The sequence below is a fragment of the Anolis carolinensis genome, unplaced genomic scaffold, assembly GCF_035594765.1.
Source record: "Anolis carolinensis isolate JA03-04 unplaced genomic scaffold, rAnoCar3.1.pri scaffold_12, whole genome shotgun sequence".
Taxonomy (NCBI): domain Eukaryota; kingdom Metazoa; phylum Chordata; class Lepidosauria; order Squamata; family Dactyloidae; genus Anolis; species Anolis carolinensis.
The window spans coordinates 15,686,206-15,705,189 of NW_026943823.1; the positions used below are offsets into that span (position 1 = coordinate 15,686,206).

The 18,984-nt window shown below is 50.5% G+C and overlaps 1 protein-coding gene across 5 annotated transcripts in view; it reads right to left on the reverse strand.

The window, feature by feature from the left end:
• Positions 1-562: 562 nt before the first annotated feature.
• The window catches only part of nlgn3 (neuroligin 3), a 39,301-nt gene continuing 20,879 nt past the window's right edge, over positions 563-18,984 (reverse strand). For 3 of the 5 annotated variants that reach the window (XM_008121757.3, XM_008121756.3, XM_062963647.1), the window contains 5 exons: positions 16,596-16,655; positions 13,347-13,496; positions 11,087-11,272; positions 4,231-5,020; positions 563-3,457 (listed from right to left, as the gene is read on the reverse strand). In XM_008121757.3, coding sequence (XP_008119964.1) covers positions 2,578-3,457; positions 4,231-5,020; positions 11,087-11,272; positions 13,347-13,496; positions 16,596-16,655 — 2,066 coding nt within the window. In that variant the 3' untranslated portion in view covers positions 563-2,577. The remainder of the gene's footprint in view (positions 3,458-4,230; positions 5,021-11,086; positions 11,273-13,346; positions 13,497-16,595; positions 16,656-18,984) is intronic. The other 2 variants (NM_001291389.1, XM_008121758.3) reach the window with 2 other exon arrangements.

Sequence of the window (18,984 nt, forward strand, 5' to 3'; positions counted from 1 at the left end):
AAACATACACCAGAGCCAGGTCTATGCCAAAATGTCTACCTACATTCAGGTTCCAGATGACGTTGATAGACTACACTAAGCTTAGGTGGCTGAGGGGGGAAAGGAAAGGGACCGAAGCTGTTAGGAATTGTGGGAGTGGAATTCCAAAACACCTAGAGGGCCCAAGTTTGCTCATGTCTGGTTTAGCTCCTGGTTTGCTAGTAAAACCGAATTGCGTGTTGCGAAAGGATACATGTCTCAAATATGAAACGTTTGGAAAGCTCTGCACTAGAGCTATCTCCTTCCCACAGGAATCAATGCCAATTCCCCCAGAACAGTCAGAAGTGTGCAACGGTAGCTGGCTTCATTCGCAGGTGGTGGTAGACTCTCCTTTTTTGGCCAAGGTTTGATAGCACAGATTGGCAATGCATGGGTGCTTTACCTCTGGACTCTTGTTCAGGTGCGGACAGACTTTGGGGTCTGCGGATACTCGGAAAGCTGGGATTCAAATGCTCCGATTCTGTGTGATCCTTGCCCAGCCCACATGACGACCCAAAGAAGCCAAAACAGGACAGCCAACGGGTAAAAATACCCCTTCCACTTTATTTGGAATCCTTTCCACTGCTCAGGCGAGAGTCGGGACAGCTTAAATACATTCTCAGCCAGAATCATTCACCTTGCGCTTGTCCCATCGCCCTTGGAAGGGAAAGCGGGGACCAGAGCTGTAAGAAGCCCCCCAAGACAAGAGCTTGGAGGCCTCCCAGCCAGTTGGACAACATCCATTTGGTTCTATTCTTCCCATAGCCACTGCCTATTTGGGGGGCAGAGGGTCCTTCCTTCCTTCTTTCTGGTCCCCCAGCCCGTCCCTTTGCAACCTGCCCTTGTGTCGTGGGTCCTCCTGATCCTCTCCAGACCATCTATACTCACCATTGACCAGTTTCTGGCCTTTGTACCCCCAGACCTTGATTCCTGAACCTCTTGCCCCCCCTTTTCTATCACTACCAGCCCCACACCTGACCTCTCCCTCAGCATCAAGGCCTGTTTGCACCTAGACCTCCAACCAACACCCATCTCACCACTCCCTTTAAAATCATGTTGTTTTTGCAGCAAATTCCCAGGTCCGGTTTGTGCGTGAGCAGAATGCCCCCATCGCCTCCTCGCCCAGACAGCTCTCAGGCCCACGGCAACCCCCCTTTTCCTCCCCTTTCTGCCCCCAGCTGCCCATTCTCCCATGTTGCCCACCACTGGTGATGCTCCACGGAGATGCTGCTCTGGCGCTGGCGATGCTCCACAGAGATGCTGCTCTGCGCAGAGGCACGGCAACAATGAGGAGGTTTTTGTGGGACTCAGGCAATGGGAATGGGGAGAGAAGGGGGCAGTGAGCGTCCCGTTGGCCGCGCTGCAGGAAGGGCTAACCTACAGGAGACTTGGCACAGCAGATGGCAAAGGGAACTGGGGATGGCACTGTGGGTGTCTGGGACAGCAATCCAGCTCATTTCCACTCCTCTGCTGGGGTGGGTTGACGGACACAAACGGACAGGTCGGAATGGCGGCGGAGGGGCGTATAAAAAATACAAAAGGGTCTCGGTTGCGGCTGTCGTCTTTGCCGCGGCTGCCCCCTTCTAGAGGACGTTTGCTGGTTTCTCAGTTTGGCACACAGGTCCGCAGTGGAGGGGCCCACAGCGCAGACGGGGCTGATGCGTGTGTCTGTGTCTTGTGTGTGTATATGTGGGCTGTCTGTGTGTGTCTCTGTGTGTACATACGTGTCTCTAACTGGCTTTTTTTTATCAAGAACACTTAGTTTAAAATCTTTACAAAGGACAAAAACACGGCATCTTCCCGTTAGTGTTTAAAGAACTAAAGATCTGCTTTGTTTTTTTAAAAAAGTCTTTTGGAAAGGAAGAAACAAAAAAAGGAGACAGACAGGAAAAAAATTGTTTCTTCTTCTCTGCGACATGAAGATCGTGAGGTGGGGAAGAGGGGCACCAAGAGAGCATCTGTTGGGCCCAGCACCAAGCCCAAGTGACACGCAGGATCCAGCACTGGGGTTTTTGGGATGCCCAGGACTGGACTGCAACAATTTCCCCCATTTGGTGGGATGGGGCCCACAAAAGATACTCCCCGCAAATGGGCCTTGATATGGCAACATAGCTTTTAACCTCCTCCTCCCCGCATGGCACTTGGATTGATAAGTCTCGAGTGGCAAGGAGGAAACGAGTGGCATTTGAGGGGTTGCGATGGGGTTCCCCCTCCATATGGTTGCTGTAGAGGAGAGGGGAGACCTGTTGGGTTAACCTCTTGCACGTTATCTGGCGAGGCTCAGAAGGAACCAGAGTTCAGAATGGCACTCAAGTGGCTTGAGCCTCTTTTTGGGGGGTGGGGGTGGGCAGAAGAGGGTCCCTCTTTTGGGGCTGTGCTCCCTGCAACCGCCGAGACAGCTCAAGGGAGAGTCAGAGCACTTGATACAAATGAAATCCCCTACTGCGAGGAAGTGAGAGGCCCGGGAGGATGGCGCGTGGTGTTCGATAGATGTCTGACCACTCACCACGCCACCTCCGGTGAGGGTTGGAAGGGAGGGGGCTGTGTTCACGGGGGGAGCTATACCCGGGTGGTGGAGTGTGAATGGGGCAGCCCCGTACTGCTGAAGCTGGCCGCGAAGGTGTTGTAAGGGTGCAAGGTCTGGAGCCCCACCAGGGAGTTGGGGATCATGGTAATGGTGTTGGGCGTCATGAGTGGGATGTCGTCTGGTGAGCGGCGCAGCGTTAGGGTGTAGTCGGGCAGGGCGGCGGCCAGGCGCAGGGTGTCATGGGAGGCCACTGCCTCACAGTCCCCGTGGTGGGCTTGGTTGGCCTGCAGGGAGGGCCGCTCCTCCTCCGGCGCGTGGCCGATGTCGTTGGCATTAGCTGCGGCGGCGATGGCAGCAGCGCCTCGCTGGGGGCTGGGCTGGCGGTGGGTGTCCTGGCGCCGCTTGTCCTTGCGGTAGTAGAGGGCGGCAAAGGCCAGGACGTTGAGGAAGAGGAGGGAGGCTCCCACAGCGATGGTGACGCTCAGTTCAGTGGAGTAGTCTCGTGGGTTCTCCACCAAAAGCGTGCCGGCCCCATCTTGCTCTGGGTTCCACTTCTCCTGGGAGCCCTCGCCGCCCCCGGTGTAGGCGGTGGAGATGGCCGGCCGCTTGGTGCTCCAGGCCTTGCCATTGGGCCGCCGGGTGATGTGTGAGTTCTGGGTGGAGTCCGGCGGCGGCACCTTGGTGGTGGTGGATGTGTAGTGAAACATGTCATGAAGGTTGTAGAGGTGGGGCACCAGGTGCTTCCAGAAGGCCACCTTGGTGGCTCGGTAATGGTCCCGTACACGGGGCTTCAGACCGATGTGCAGGTAGAGCTGGTCTCGGGGGTTGTACTTGGACCAGGCCACTTCCTCAAAGCGGTTGGCCTTGGTGTGGATGAATTTGGTGTCCTGTGGCACTGGCTTGTTCGGGTCCCTAGAAGAGAAAGGGGTGGAAGACACTATCAGCAACAGGCTACAATGAGTCCTCTGGCAACCTCTGGGATGAGTGGCACTGGCATTGCTGAGGGGAAAATGACCCCAGATGTGGGGTGCAATGGGACACAGCAAGTCTTGGACAACTTGACCCTCTGAGGAGAATGGAACTGGCACCCAATCTGAAATGCTGAAACTCATTAAACTCATTACATGTGGACTCTTTAACTAAAACACTAGAGCAGAGGGGCGAGCCTACTGCAGCCTGCAGGCCATATGTGACTACCACTAAGTCCCATGCCCACTCTACCCCTACAAGCATCACAGAACCCTATAATATTCCAAACACCTCTATCTTCCTCTGAGGTTCCCCTCAAAATGGTGACTTCCTGCAGAGGAAAATGGAGGTATTTGGACTTGCTGTGGGGAAGAGACTGAAGACAGATTTGGAAAAAAGGTCCCCGGGCCCCCAAGGAGTTTCCCACCCCAACTGAGCATGAACTGATGATAGGCAACGTGGTGCCCACTAGATTTTGAAACAAGAGGTCCCATTATTGCCGACTGCTATAGCTGTGACTCAAGAATGTTGCAGTCCAAAATTCGGAGAGCACCAACCTGCCTCCTCTTTGTCTGGTGGAGAGATATGAGGCTTTCCTCTACCTTTGTTTGGCCTCCGATGAACAGAGGCGGCTTGAAGACATCCACACCCGCAATCCTGAAAACCCACAGAAGAACCCCCCTGTTCCCCATTCCCACTGGCTGGAAGAGACCTACCCGGTTTTGGCAAAGTTAGTCCAGTAGGTCATGACCACGGCACTGAGCATGACGTCGTTCTTGGAGAAGTTGCAGGGGAAGAGGTCAGTGGGGCCGATCATGGGGATCCCGAAGACGTAAGGCACCTCATCCCCGTGGGCCGCGTCTGACCAGGCCGGCTTCATCAGGCTCTGGCAGTGGTGGTAGAAGGCGTAGAAGTAGGTGGGCGAGCCATAACGGGCATGGAGGTCGGCGGTCACCACCGAGGGCTCCACCCACTGGTGGTCCGTGAAGAGGGCCACCAGGGTCTTGCGGCGCGTCTCTGGGTTGTCTCGGTCGGCCCAGTCCGTGTACATGAACTTGATGGTTTCGCGCAGTGTGTCCTTTCCCTCTGGGTAGCCGTACAGGTTGTCCACGAAGTTGGAGACGGAGTAGTCAAAGTCGCTGCCGGAGACCCCATCCTCAGGGTCCACCACCCCCTCCACAAACTTGAGGCCCTCGCCCTGGTTGACGCCCAGCATGATGTCGTAGTTTAGGAACTCACCCTGCTCCATCAGGATCTCTGGGTCGTCGGGGATGACGTCCCCATCGATGACTGGGCCGAAGGCCACGTGATAGCGGGCCGGCTGGATGTCCTGCTCCACCAGTTCCTTGGCCGTCTTCTGCCGCAGACAGTCCACCATGTCCACCGTGTCCAGCACATTACAGCCCACCTTGTCGGCCAGCAAGCTGGTGTACTTGACCGGTTGGTAGTTGACTGCCCAGCTGGACAGCGCCGAGCCACTCTGGATGATGGCTCTCTGGAAGAGACCTGGAGTGGAGAGTGGGACACAAGTAATGCCAGAGATTAGCACCACATGAGGCCCTGCAAGGTCATATTTGTGGAGGACAGTGATAAGGAGCCACACTTTCTGGTCTTAAGGAGCTGCCAGGTTTGGCGAGGCCCCATTGCGGGAAGTGTGTGACAGTGGTCATGCCTGCAGGGCTTTTTATGTTGTCCTATTCTTGATCATACAGTGGGATTCACAGGGAATACATTCCAGAACTTTGGTGTGGATACATGAAATGGTGGGTAACAGGGAACCCTATTAAATGAACAGCTTCTAGTGAACATCACAGAGAGGATACTTTTCTAGGCATCACTAGGTCCTTCAGAGAATTCCATATAATCATCTGGAGGACAAAGAAAATGCCAAAAGAGGGCGTATTTTGCTAGATAGGGACCATATTGAATATCTGTGCACATAAACCCAGTAAGCCTTTGCCTTACAGGTTATAAAAGCAGAATTCAGTTCCTCTTTTACTGTAACCAGGATGATGCAACCATGGAGGTTAAAGTTGGATGATAGTGGGATAACTGTGCAGTGTGAATTGCCCCCAAAGATGCCAGACAACCTCTCTCTTGTTGCTTGCTGCAAAAGTTGCACCAGCAGAAACAAGGAGAGAACAGAAGGCAGAGGCTGTCTCATTTATGAGCAGAACCACCTTAGAATCTTCTACTTTTTTCTGGCTCCTCAGTGCAAGGTGGGGCATTCAGAGCTGGTGGCATTAGCATCAATCTCTCTTTGCGAATGCATGCGCATGCGCCTAAACAGACAGCCCATGGCTGAGGTGCCAGTAGGAGCAATGGCCAAGCAAGGCCAGAGCGCCATTCCCACCAAAAGAGGGGGGCCTAAGCGTGGCCTCTGCCTTGAACCGGGCAGCATCCTGGGGCTGACACCTCTTCCCAGTTAACCCCTTGCAAGGCAGTGCCAGGGAGAGCAGCAGCAGCAGCCCTCACTTCCTGCCCAGCTGGGCCCCGCTTGTGCCAACGGCGTCTCGGCAGAGCTGCGCATCCCCCTCCGCGGCACAAAGGGGCCTTTCTGCTGGAAGGAACATCAGCAGGCTGGGCTGAGGAAGCGGGCCACAAAGGCCCTGGGGCTGGCAAGGGAAGGCCGGGCCGGGCGCCAAGGCTGTTCTCTTCCGCAGGGCTCCGGATACAAAAGGGGACCAGGAAATGCAGCTGAGGCCGCAGGGAAGGGGGCTTCGCCTTGGCCCCTCGCAAGAGCAAGGATCGGGGCCAGTCCTGCTCTTCTCCCTTCTCCGCTCCCCCTTTGATGGGCAAAATGATGTCGGGATGCAGATCTGTAGTCCCCTTTGCCCTCAATTGCCCTCTCTCCCCCATTGCCCAAACTACAAAGCCCCTTTTCACCAAGGCACACCTGGCTGACCTTCTTTGCTGCCTATTACACTATGTAACACGATTTTTGTTCCTAGGTTATAAATATCATTTCCCAATTGCTTCTATCATTAAAACATGGACAAAGTTTATTAAACTGCAAGGACTTTGTTTTTTTCCGGGGGGACATCCTGCAGGACATTTTGCTATCGTTTTTCAATGAATATCTTATCGAGTCTCAACCCATTCAACAGAGTTTGTGGCAGCCACAAAAATTAAGTTTCTGGAGGAGAACAACTACTTTCAAAGTAAGTGCTACACAATTAAACAGGAAATAACATTTTCAAACCAGGAACAGAACGCTTTTCAAATTTTGTTACATAGTATTGTTTTATTTATTATTATTTAAACTTATATGCCGCCACTCCCCTAGGGCTCGAGGCGGCTTACAAGAAGGCTAAAATCTAACAATTTAAAAACATCTTTAAAATATCTTTAAAAAAACTTAAAAACACTCCCCCAGGGCTCGGAGTGGCTTACAAAAAAACAGCTAAAATCTAAGCAATTTAAAAACAGCAACAGCTGTTGTTGTTGTTATATCATTACATTATTATTATTATTATTATTATTATTATTATTATTATTATTATTATTACTACTACTACTACTACTACTACTTCTTCCCCAAGGTCATGTGGCCGGCATGACTGCATGTGTCGCCGTTACCTTCCTGCCAAAGCGGTACCTATTGATCTACTCACATTTGCATGTTTTCAAACTGCTAGGTTGGCAGAAGCTGAGGCTAACAGCGGGAGCTCACTCCGCTTACCGAATTCGAACTGCCAACCTTTCGGTCAGCAAGTTCAATAGCTCAGTGGTTTAACTCGCTGCATTAAAATAGAGTTAAATATTAAGGGCATTAAAATGTAAACAGTTAAGATCCTTAAAAACTTATTAAAATGTACTCAAAGCTAAAACCACGGCACCCCTGACTTGACCTTGAAAGCCTGTCTGAACAAAAAAGTGTTTGCCCAGTGCAAGAAGCACAGTAGGGCAGTGGCCATTCTGTCTTCATTGGGGAGAAGGGGCTCCAGCGTTGAGGGGCAACCATCGAGAAAGAAGGCCCTATTCTCTTATGTCCCACCAACTGGGTTTGCGATGGAGGTGGGACTGAGAGATTGCTGCCATTGCAGTAGTGTGATTGATGTGAAGACCCTCACTGGGATGCCCAGCGAAGACTCACTGAATGAACATCTGGGTCTCTCCTTTTTGTCCCCAAATGCACCTGAGAGGCGCTCTCTTCCCAGCCTTCATTCACATGTTTCAGTTGGCAGAAGATGGTGGCAACTGAGAGCCTGAGTTCTGGGTTCAAAAGGCCTGGTTCCTTTTAGAGAAGAAGGATGGGTGAATGCATGCACTGAGCACATCCCTGCCTGCCTGGGTAGTGACTCATCCCCAGCAGTGATGCTGGATTTGGCATCGACAGCCCTGTGCCTCTCAATGAGAGCATATCCCAGTCACGCAACCTCCTTGGCATTTCCGGTGGGCTTCTCTTCCCCGGGAGAAGCACCTTTGGGCTCCTACCTTGGGCCTCATGGGGAGGGTCTTCTTGCCCTCCTCGACCCCCTCCTAAAAGTCCCCTTTGTATCAGAAAGGTTTCTTTTGGGTTGGGAAACATCCTCTGGCAGAAAGATGCATCACTGAATAATAAGTTGGGCTTATCCCTGCCAATGTGTTTTCCACAAGTAATGTTGCATTGTGTTGCTTCCAGTCCCAGTCTGGCCTAATAGACAGTCAAACAGAGGAGAAAGCAGGGCAAACTTGGGCATCGGAATGAAGTATTTTGGCTGTTTTAGCATGAGTTTGTGGGTGGAAAATGATTTGGAAATGACACCCTAAATCCAAGGGATTTGGGGTCCTGTCTGAGAGATTTTTTTTCATGTTAGGAGCGACTTGAGAAACTGCAAATTGCTTCTGGTGTGAGAGAATTAGCCATCTGCAAGGATGTTGCCCAGGGGACGCCCGGATGTTTTGACCATCCTTGTGGGAGGGGAGGCTTCTCTCATGTCCCCGCATGGAGCTGGAGCTGATAAGAGGGAGCTCATCCACGCTCTCCCTGGGTTGGATTTGAACCGGCAACCTTCAGGCAACCTTCAGGTCAGCAACCCATCCTTCAGGTCAGGAGTCCTGCCAGCACAAGGGTTTAACCGGGGGCTCCAGAGATAAAGATGATGATTGCATTACTACCCAGTCAGTTTTGAACCATGAGTTTTGAATTTGCATTCTACTTTGGTTGTATTTTGATCTTTGGGGCATGTGTTTTGGTGTATAGATCTTGTGGTGATGTGTTTTGTTGGATGTATTCTATGTTGATATGTTTGACTGTGTTGTACCCTGCCTTGAACCATGATGAGGCAGGTAACAAACAACAACTATTATTACTACTACTGTCGTTGTTATTATTATTGTTGTTATTATTATTATTGCTATACTATATAACAACAGTTGAAAAATGGTCTAGTTCCTGTTTAATTGTGCGGTCTTTACTTTGAAGGTAGTTTTTATACTCCAGAAACTTCTTTTTTGTGGCATAAAATGTTGAATTGGTTGAATCGCGTTACATAGTGTTATTATTATTATTCTTAGTAGATGATGATGATGATGATGATGATGATTTGATACAGTTGCTTCTCTTCAATCGTGCTGTCACCTGGAAATGCAACACCAATGATCCATACTTTGTTTTTAAACACGATCGTGAGGTCAGAAGCACTGTGCTCCAAAACTCTATCAGTCTGATGATGATGATTATTATGATTATTTGTATCCCACATTCCTCTCTCAAAATGAGACTCAAAAGGGACTCAGAGGCCACAAAAGTCAGAGGGGAGACCTGAGTTTGAATCCTTGCTCAGCCATGAACTGTGGGCAATTCACACTTTCTCAGTCTTGGAGGGAAGAACGAAGTCACATAACAGCAGGAACAGAAGCTAGCAGTAGCAGAAAGCCAGCTGGTCCTGCTGCCTTCCCCGCAAAGTCCCAGGGGCTGGCTGCCCTTTATTAACAGATCTGCCTCCTTTCCAACCCAATCCTTCCCTCTCTCCCTTCTTCTCCTGGCTGCCTCCAAAGAGGCCGGTTTATGCGCCGGTCTGTCCCTGAGGGGGTGGCTGCAGCCCTGCATGTTCCTGCCAGCTTCATTTGCTGGCAAGTCAGTCTCCTGCTTCTTGAGCCGGGAGCTTTTTATAGGCTGCACAGCAGCAGCAGCAGCAAAGAAAGGAGGGGAGGGATGTGGAGCAGGAGAGAGAGAGAGGCAGCCGCAAGAGAGAACCAGCACATGAGTGTACGCTCATTCGCTCGCTGGTTAATGAACATCTCTTGGGAGGGAGGCCTCCCTCTTGCAGACCAGGATCCAGGGGGACTCTTAATGCAGAACGGAGAGAATGTGCCTGGATGCAAGGGGGGGGGGGAGCGTTTCCAAGCACCATGCATGCGCCCCCGCCTTCCCTTCCCCATCACGGCATTCAAGGCAAGAGAGGCCCTTGATTAATGGCAGCGCCTGCCCCTGCTATGCATGGCCCCCTCTCGCTCATTTCTCCTGGTTTCCATGTATGCGTTCCACAAATAGGCATGTCTCTGCTGCTGCGCAATGATGCCTTAGAAGCAAAATGCACTCTTCTCTTCCTCAAGATGCCAGTTGCAGAATGGAAGGCAAAAGGCCGCTGCATGTTAGGGCTTTGTGTCTTCATTCCCACACTGGTCTGTGGCAATTCTACCACTGAGGTTTGCCACGGTGTGGGCTGAGAGAATGAGGCCTGTCCAAGGTCTCCAGGCAAAGGACAGATTCAAACCTCCGTCTTCCAGAGCTCTCATTGAACACTCACTGCTGACATTGACGCTTACTTCTTGTGTAGCGGGGAATACTAACACACAGGAACCAATTCTGCAATGGCGATGAGCCATTAGGATATCAAAGCCATTGACAAATTCTGATCCAAGATTCAGAGGTTGGACTCCTTTCCAGTTAATTCCCAGTAGAGCAGACCCACTGAATAAAGGCCAGCCCAACAGATTAACTGGCCCTCCCTCAGTTAGAACTGGGAACACAACTGAGGCCCAAGTGAGAAGGGGACATTTGGAGAACTCTGCTGAAGCAACATGTACCAAAAGCCTCCGTTGCTGGGCAGAATCCCAACCATTAGCTTTTAAAGGTATAAATATGTGTGTTTACATGTGTACACACACACACAAATGCCGGATTAGTAGGAGGGGGTGATTTTGCTCCTTCTTTGGTCTTGGCGGAGACCAAGGACTTCATCCCATGAGCGAAGGAAAGCAGGGGAAAGCATCTTACCCTGTTCCCTCCTGCCTTTCCCTGTCTTCTGTGATGACCAGCCACCTGCCTCCTTTCTGCATCGAGGTCTGCATTCCCCCTTCTTTCTGCCACTTTCTCCCGTTGGAAGACAGATTTAGGGCTCCCTTTCCATGCTCTGCAGAAACTGAGTTCCACCAGAAATGCCCTTATAATGGCCTCTGAGGGACTCCGTTTCTGAGGCGCATGGAAAGTGAGCACAAAACGCGTGGGATGATGTCCTAAGGTGCTTGGTAAATATAGGACCAAGCTACTTAGTTTTGCCTCCAACTCCAGTGGGAAAAATTGGAGGGCCCCACAAAGCAACATTTCCAAACTGTGCTTCCCCTTCAGAGGGGATGTGGCATTACCTTCGGAGTGATGAGAGAGGGTGAGCAAGCTGACACAAGAGGCACCGATGCCAGAGCCGAAGACAGTGATGCGCAAGGGGTCCCCACCAAAGAAGGCGATGTTTTCGCTGATCCAGCGCAAGGCCTGGATCTGGTCCAGCAGCCCGTAGTTTCCCTTGGCGGCCTGGTCACCCGTGCTCAGGAACCCTGTGGGGCAAGAGATTGCAGGTCAGGAATCAATGCCAAGCAGGACCCCCAGGAAGATGTGGAAACATCCCGAGATCCAGGAGAGAGCAAGCCCCTTTGGGCAACAGCCCTTGCCTTCGGGCTCCCAACTTGGCTCTCCAAGGCAGTGGCCCTCAACCTGTGGGTCCCCAGGTGTTTTGGCCTGCAACCCCCAGAAATTGCAGCCAGTTCATCAGCTGTTAGGATTTCTGGGAGCTGAAGGCCAAAATATCTGAGGGCCCCCCAGGTTGAGAACCACTGCTCCGAGGGCAGTCTGGCACAAATGCAGGCACATGAAGGAACCAGTGACGGATACTGCAATAAGGGGAATAATTCCATTCTGGTATGGAAGAGATAGATCCAGGACATACAGAAGAATCAAGACAGGGAAAGCAGAGGCATGTCAATGTTTCCAAGGAAAGAGGACGTTATGGTCACATTATGGTGAAGCTTTGTTCCAGGAGGGACACTGGCATCGATGCCCCCATCCTGCTCCTTGAATCATCCCATAGGTCTGTTTCCCACCAGCGTTTTAGCTGCCCACCAACCAGGAAAGGATATACTCCCTCTGGTGCCTCTCATTAGCGGCACCCGCCAGGCATTGCCGGAGGGAGGAGGAGGAGGAGGAGCTGGGTAAACACATTTATTCAATATTTAACCGCAGATCAATATTTGCTCTCAGGCGTGCCAAGAGGCACAGAACGAGACACTGGCTCCCAGGCCTGTCACTCTGGCCAGCTGCCTCTGAGGTTGAGAGGCCGAAGGAGAGGCAGGTCTGAGATGGAGCTGGAAGGCAAGATATTGAGCAAGAAAGCTTTTCTGCTTGGACTGGAAGTCCCAGAAGTCTCCCTCAGCCAGGATGCTGGGAACTGCAGTGTAGACTGAATATATATATATATATATATATATATATATATATATATATACGCACATACACATAATAAAAGTGAAAATATGTATGGTGTGTATGTTGCTGGGATATCCACTTACATAGACAAGCCCCTGCCTCCACAAACAGCTATAGCTCTCACTACTCAGGAGACACCACATACCGTTGGGCAATACTCATATTCCTTCCCTGGATCCTGGCAATCCCTCCTTAAGAAGATATGCTCCAAATATACAAAACAAAAAGGATGCAAGGACATATTCAAGGCAGTCATTGATACTGGACTCGCAGATAAGTGAGGGTCAAGAGCTTCTCAGGCCTCCTGCTGGCAACAGGGGGGTCTGCTTGCTGTCTCTGTGCTGTTTGCAAAAGATGCAAGCGCAGGGGCCATAGCTAAGGGCCCAGGATAAGATGCTTCCCTTTATTGCTGCAAGGACTGTAGGCATCAATGCTCCTGGGCACACATTTGGGGGAAACAGACCCTGGCTGTGCTTTCTTTGAATGGCACAAATCCAATGGGTTAGCAAAGGACGGTCTGCTCATATGTGGTAGGAATGACCAAAGGTAACAGCCTTTTGGGAAAAAAATATTAAAGAAAATGGAAAACTATTTAAATTATCACTTCAAGTGAACATTGATTTGATGATAATGAGTTTTACGCAATCACAAGGTCAAAGTAAAAGATCAGACATTATTTAAAGCTACAATTTTAACAGGACAAGCAGTGCTAGGCATAGGGTTAGAAAGATGGAAAAAATGGATTATGGAAACTGGAATAACTACCTGTACGATCAAGTTTAATTTGATAACTCGGGATGCTATGTATGAGTGCAAAACAAGAGGAATCAAAGATAAATTTATAGTTTATATGGAATGTATAAAAAGCGGCAAAGCCAATTTGAGTATTGTACAGAAATTAAGAAAATTGTGCTCATGGATAAAGATATAGAAGTAGTATGTGGTCCGGGTGATGGGTGGAGGGGATGGGAGGGGATAATAATTAAAAATTAATTTAAATTATTTTCAGAACAAACAAACAAACAAAAAGGCAAAGGAAGCCTCACATAGGCTCTTGTTGAACTCGGCTCAGCCACAGACACCCCTAAAGAGACATTTTGCTGAAAGACAGGACAGGAAGGAAGCCGAGCAAAGCATGAGGATGCATACCCAGGACGCCCACGCGGTAGTTGAGGGTGATGACAATGACGTTGCCGTAGCTGGCCAGGACGCTGCCATCGATCATGTTGCCCGTGCCCTCCATGTAGGATCCCCCGTGGATGTAGACCATCACCGGCTTGGCTCCGCTGTCTCGGATGTCTGCAAGGGGAGAAGGGAGAGACAGGACCCGGACACAAATACTGCGATCTGGAGATATTGATGCTAGCTGTGTGGCAAGGAGAGTGAAGAGACCCCTTATATCTTCTTAACAAATGCTAAGGGAGGCACAAAAAGGAGGGCAAGAGGACAGAGGCTCTTAGGTTTGATGGGTCAAGGCAGTGACATTTGGTGACTCTCTAGTCAGTCCAGCAGTGAATCTGTTCCACATTTTGACCAGATTGAAAGGTCTCCAATTGGCCAGTTTTATCTATGAAGTAGCTTCAGCACCCCAAAGTGCTCCTTTAAAGCCTGAGCTGTGGGTGCTCATTCAGGCTGGAGGGGGTTAGGGTGTCCAGTAAAGGGCCAACACTCGACTGGGCTGCTGCTTTGATGGTTTAGCTTCCATCAAAAGGGAAGATGTTGATCACTGAGTAACTCTTTCTAGGCAACCAGCATGGAATACCAGCCTATGACTTCGGAAGACTGGAGTTTGAAACCCCACTCAGCCATGCAAAGGCTCTAGATGTCCTTGGACAAGTCACACTCTCTCAGCCTTAGATGGCAGTCATGGCTGAAGAAACCTGCCTGGGAAAATCCCAGAGTTGACTTGAATGCCTAAGCAGAGAACAAGGGTTTCTTCTTTGTGTCACTGGCAGCATGGCTCACGGTTTAAGCGCTGGACCCAAGGAGGCCACACTCTCAGCCTTAGAGGCCACAGCATACGTTCTATGAAGGTTAAGCCTTGCCTAGAAAGCCCAAGAACAGGACTAGCACACAAGTTGGGAGTCAAATTGTAGACACTTAAACAAAAAACATCTTTTTGAGGGTTCATTGCAGGCTTGGTTTGGAAGAGCTGCCTGCAGAGAGGACTTAAGATATGGGAGATTTGGTGCAAGGTTGTTCTCCCCAATATTTCAGGAGGGCTTCCCTCCCACAGCTACATCTCTGGGCCCTCGGTGATACCAAAGGCTCATGACCATTTCCCCTTCCACCTGGCACTGGTCAGAAGGGCAAGGACACCGAGGGATGGGAGCTGGGCCAGATGGGGCTCTGGCCTCTAGGAGAAAGCCAGCCCCTTCTTGCTCCCGAGATCCACTGTGCACCATCTGAACGAAGGAAAAAGACAGGCCTGCCTGGGCTTCCCCTGGTATTTTTAGCAACATCCGCAGCTCGGCTGTTTCACTTAAGGTCACATATCTCTAAGCATCTTCCCGTGTAAAAGCAGTATCCATTGATCAGGGCAAATGCCTCCCTAAATCCTGATCCTGAGAAGCAGGGGAGAGAGGAGCTGCCTTTTAAAAGCAGAAGAGGAGGTTGTGGCCTTCATTTCAGCACACAGCATCAGGGGCTTCTAGTGCTCCCCAAGAACTAAAATATGGTCCGCGTCCTCACCATTTCTACAACGTTGCAATGAGAGTGACTGGTCTTGCAAAACCCTCTTATAGTGCTGAAGCAACAGGGATGTCAGGAGGGGAAAGGCTGACTACCCACGAAAGGCCGACAACAAGCCTCCTGACTGCTGCTTCTCCTCCTCCTCCCTCCCTTCGAGCAGAGCCATTCCATGTGGCACCTGGAAGCAGGGGCGCCTTGGGGTCTTTGTTTTTAGGCCTGTTCCTGGGGTTATTTGGGGTGCTGATTCATAAAATTACATTGGATAGACCACATCAGCTCCAGATTATTAAATATAGTTTTCTGTGGGCGAGTAGATGGTGACTACTAAATGACAAATATTCTGAGTCAGAAACTAAAGCTGATGTAGTCTATCCAATACAATTTTCTCAATCAGCACTCCAAATAACCAAACTGAATCTAAAGTTGTCCAAAAATTGATTCATAGCCCTTTTGGTACTAATGTTGGGAGAATGGTCCCTGTTCAAAGTGGGCCCTGGTCAGGTGGTCTTGTGTCAAAAAAAAAAAAAAAAAAGGTTGAGAACCACTGTTATAGAGCAACTGCTGGTAATTATTTCCATAGCTTTTGAAGTCATATAACAATGGCACACGAAGGGGACACGAGGGGGACGAACTGGGAAAGGAGCTGTTTCTGGCTGGGAAATCCGAGCCGCAGAGCCTCTGCCTTCTCCCGCCAACCCTGCTGATGACCAAGGGGCCTCCTGGTCTCTGCCAAAGCCATGCCAGACTTTGCTTGGCCCCGGGGCACACAGCCCTGTCCTCCATCACTCAGTTTCCCCAGAGAGCCAGAATCCTGTGCTGAGAGTTCCCTCCGGGCCATTCTCAGAAGTGTTTGCATGTGTGGCCATGTTCCCACATGCTCCCAAAGAGGGTCCTGCTCCGGTATTGGCATGTTTCCCCCTCTTGGCCCTGGGGGCAACCAACCAGAAAGCATGCTCGCTTCCTCTTGCCAGGCCAAAGCCCTTCTGGCCCTTCTGGTTTTGACGGAAGAGGTTGTCAGGCTGCCACAGACAGACAGTCACAGCCGGGGCTTGGCTTGACTCAAGGAGCAAGTGGCCAAGCACACCGGCAAAGAAGAAAGGCACACCGGCAATAGTGGTGCACATCCCGTGCTTAAAGCTCCCATTAGGCAGCATGGCAGAAGGTGGAGGAAACCAAAGAAGAACTTCAATTCAAGGGACCAATGGAGGGGAAGGGCTAAGAACGGGCAGCAGTGGCATGTGCCAAGGGTTCTCCATACCTGGGCCATGTGCAAAGCTCCCGTAAGCCAGCATGTCTGTATGTGTGGCAGTGGGCGATGGGCACCAAAGGGAAAGAAGAACCCCGTGGCCCTTTGCCTTGCTTTTGTGCCTCTCTCCACAACAGCCTTGGAGGAGGGTGATGGAAGAGGGCAGTGGCAACGTCCCTCCCTCCCACCACCCCATTCCAAAGAGAGCCGTCCGAAGCTCGGAGAGGCATCCCATGCAACCGGCTCAGCGACAGGAAAGACACAGAGCTGGGGCTTCCTGGGATGGCAGCGAATGAAGAGCGCATGGGACAGCGAGAGAAAGAGAGAGAAGGCAAAGAGGGAGGGAAAGAGAGAAAGAGGGCAAGGAGAGAGAGAGATTGAGAGAGAGAGAGAAAGATTGAGAGGGAGTGGGAGGGCGGGAGGGGTTCATGCAGCAACAGCCACCTGGTGCACACAAATACCTTCGTCTTCATCCCCGTCATTATCCGCTAAGTCCTCGCCCTGTTTCTTAGCGCTGGAGCCTGGGGACCAAACACGAGGAGACAGAACGGAAAGAAAAAAGAAAAAAAGGAAGAGGGAAACAAACCGAAAAGAAAAGAAAACAACAACAACAACAACAAAAAAGAAAAGAAAACAGGAAGAAAGAAAAAGAAACAAAAGAGAATTCAAAAATAGCGTGATTGCAGAGAAAGGGGGGCCACATTACCTGGACAGCGCTGGGGCCTGTGTGTGTCGTGGGGCCTCCGCCAGCGCCAAGGCAGCACCGCTTTGCCCTCTGACCTCCAGAAGCAGCACTGGGGGAGGGGCCAGGGTGGGGGCCCTGGGGGGCAGGCCCCCTTCCGCCCTCCCAGGGTAAGCGGGGCCCCGAGAAGGGAAAGCGGGGGACACGGAGCAAAGCCTCGCTTTGGGGGGCCCTCCTGACCACCCCTCTTCTCTCTGCTGCGGGCCCCTTGTGCCACTGCCTGCACAACCATTTTGCAAATAAGTGAAAACTTGGCTTTGGGAGCAAGCGTTTGGCCCAGCATAATTACCTGTGCAAAAAACTAGGAATTGGGCTTTGGATTGATGAATATGACTACCTGGCTATGGATCTATGCACAATAGTTGTCTAATGTTTACATATGTTGTTTTAATTTTGTTTAAAACTATTACATAATTGCTTTTAATTGTTGTTGTTCGTGCATGGAATAATGTCACCCATGTAAGCCGCCCTGAGTCCCCCTTGGGGTGAGAAGGGCAGGATATAAATGTCATAAATAAGTAAATAAATAAACATCCTGTTCCTCTCTGGGTGGGATTTCTTCTATGGGGTTCAGGAGTAGGGTTATTCCAGGACCAGGAAAATGGTTTTTGAAACACATCCTTTTTATTGGATGGAGTTGGCAGGCCTCCTTTTGCTTGCGGCAGGGGAACCACCCACCTTTCCTTTCCTTTCCTTTCCTTTCCTTTTTGGAGCATGATTCCCAGAATCCCCTGGTCAGCCAATGGGAGGGAGAGATGGCTGTGTGCATGCATGCGCATCAGTGTGAGCATGCTCACATGCACAAGGCAGGATTGGTAGCAGGCGATTCAATGGTTGGCACCAGGGCGAGTGGGACCAGGGCAAGTGACACCGACTGCACAATGAGAGTATGGCTGTGTTTCCCCATTTATTGCCTATGGGAAGTTCGTATTTCAAGCTCTAAACTCAGTGCCAGGCAATTCTAAATGCCCCTTTTGGCCACTAATGCAAAGTACGTTTTGGGTCTCACAGTTGGTGCTCCATCATCCTCTTTGGTGCTCCTAGCAGGGCATGAAATTCTCTTCAACCACCCAAAGGTTCCTATCCCGAGCCACCCAAATGTCAGACTATGAACCTCAAGCCATTAGCCATTTACTGCTGGCTGAGGCTCATTTTATTCTTTTTTAAAATCATAATAGAAGCAACTTGAGAACATACTGCAAGTTGCTTCTGGTGTGGGAGAATTGGCTGTCTACAAAGACACTGCCCAGGGGGCGCCCAGATATGTTACCATCCTGCTGGGAGGCTTCTCTCATGTCTCCGCAAGCTAGAGCTGACAGACAGGAGCTCACCCATCTCGCAGATTTGAACCAGCAACCTTGAGGTCAGTAACCCAACCTTCAGATCAGCAGTCCAGCCGGCACAAGGGTTTAACCCATTGCACCACCAAGGCTCCGTCACTTATTCTGACTGGCAGCACCTACTACTTGGGTTCTTAGGAAAACCAAGACCTCTCCTAATCCCTGCTTTTCCAGAAGGTTTTTGAAAAACCCATGGATTAAAACCCTGCGCATAAATCATATGTGCGACGCATGCCCTCAAAGGAAAAAATGTTTCACTTCAAACTTGGGGGGAAACAAACTGTCCCTTTAGGCAACTTGTAAATGGCGCTTTTATAGGAGAAGGTATTCTAACTTTACGTATTTTCAAAGGTATTCTAATAAGAGAGCACCCTTCATCCTTTCCAGGGCGTGGGAAGGAGCCACAGGCAGAATCAGACCTACAGTCAGGGGCAGTATGAGTGATTCATCCTTGACTTCTGGATATTCTGTTGTTATGTCCACCTCCTGAAGGACATCTTCCTAGTTCCTGGGCAAACCCGGCCTCACAATTGCAAACAAAAGCTGAGGGGTCCTTCGCTTCCCAGGTCCCTGGCTGAGCTTATCTCAAAAGCTTCTCAGTGATTCTTCTCAGTGGTGGCCCCTTGGCTGTGGAACTTCCTTTCTAGTGGTATTAGATCAGCCCCTTCCCTCGCAAACAAGTGAAAACTTGACTTTGGGAGCAAGCATTTGGCCTAGCATAATTATCTGTGCAATACGGTTGGAATTGGCTTTGGATTGATAAATATG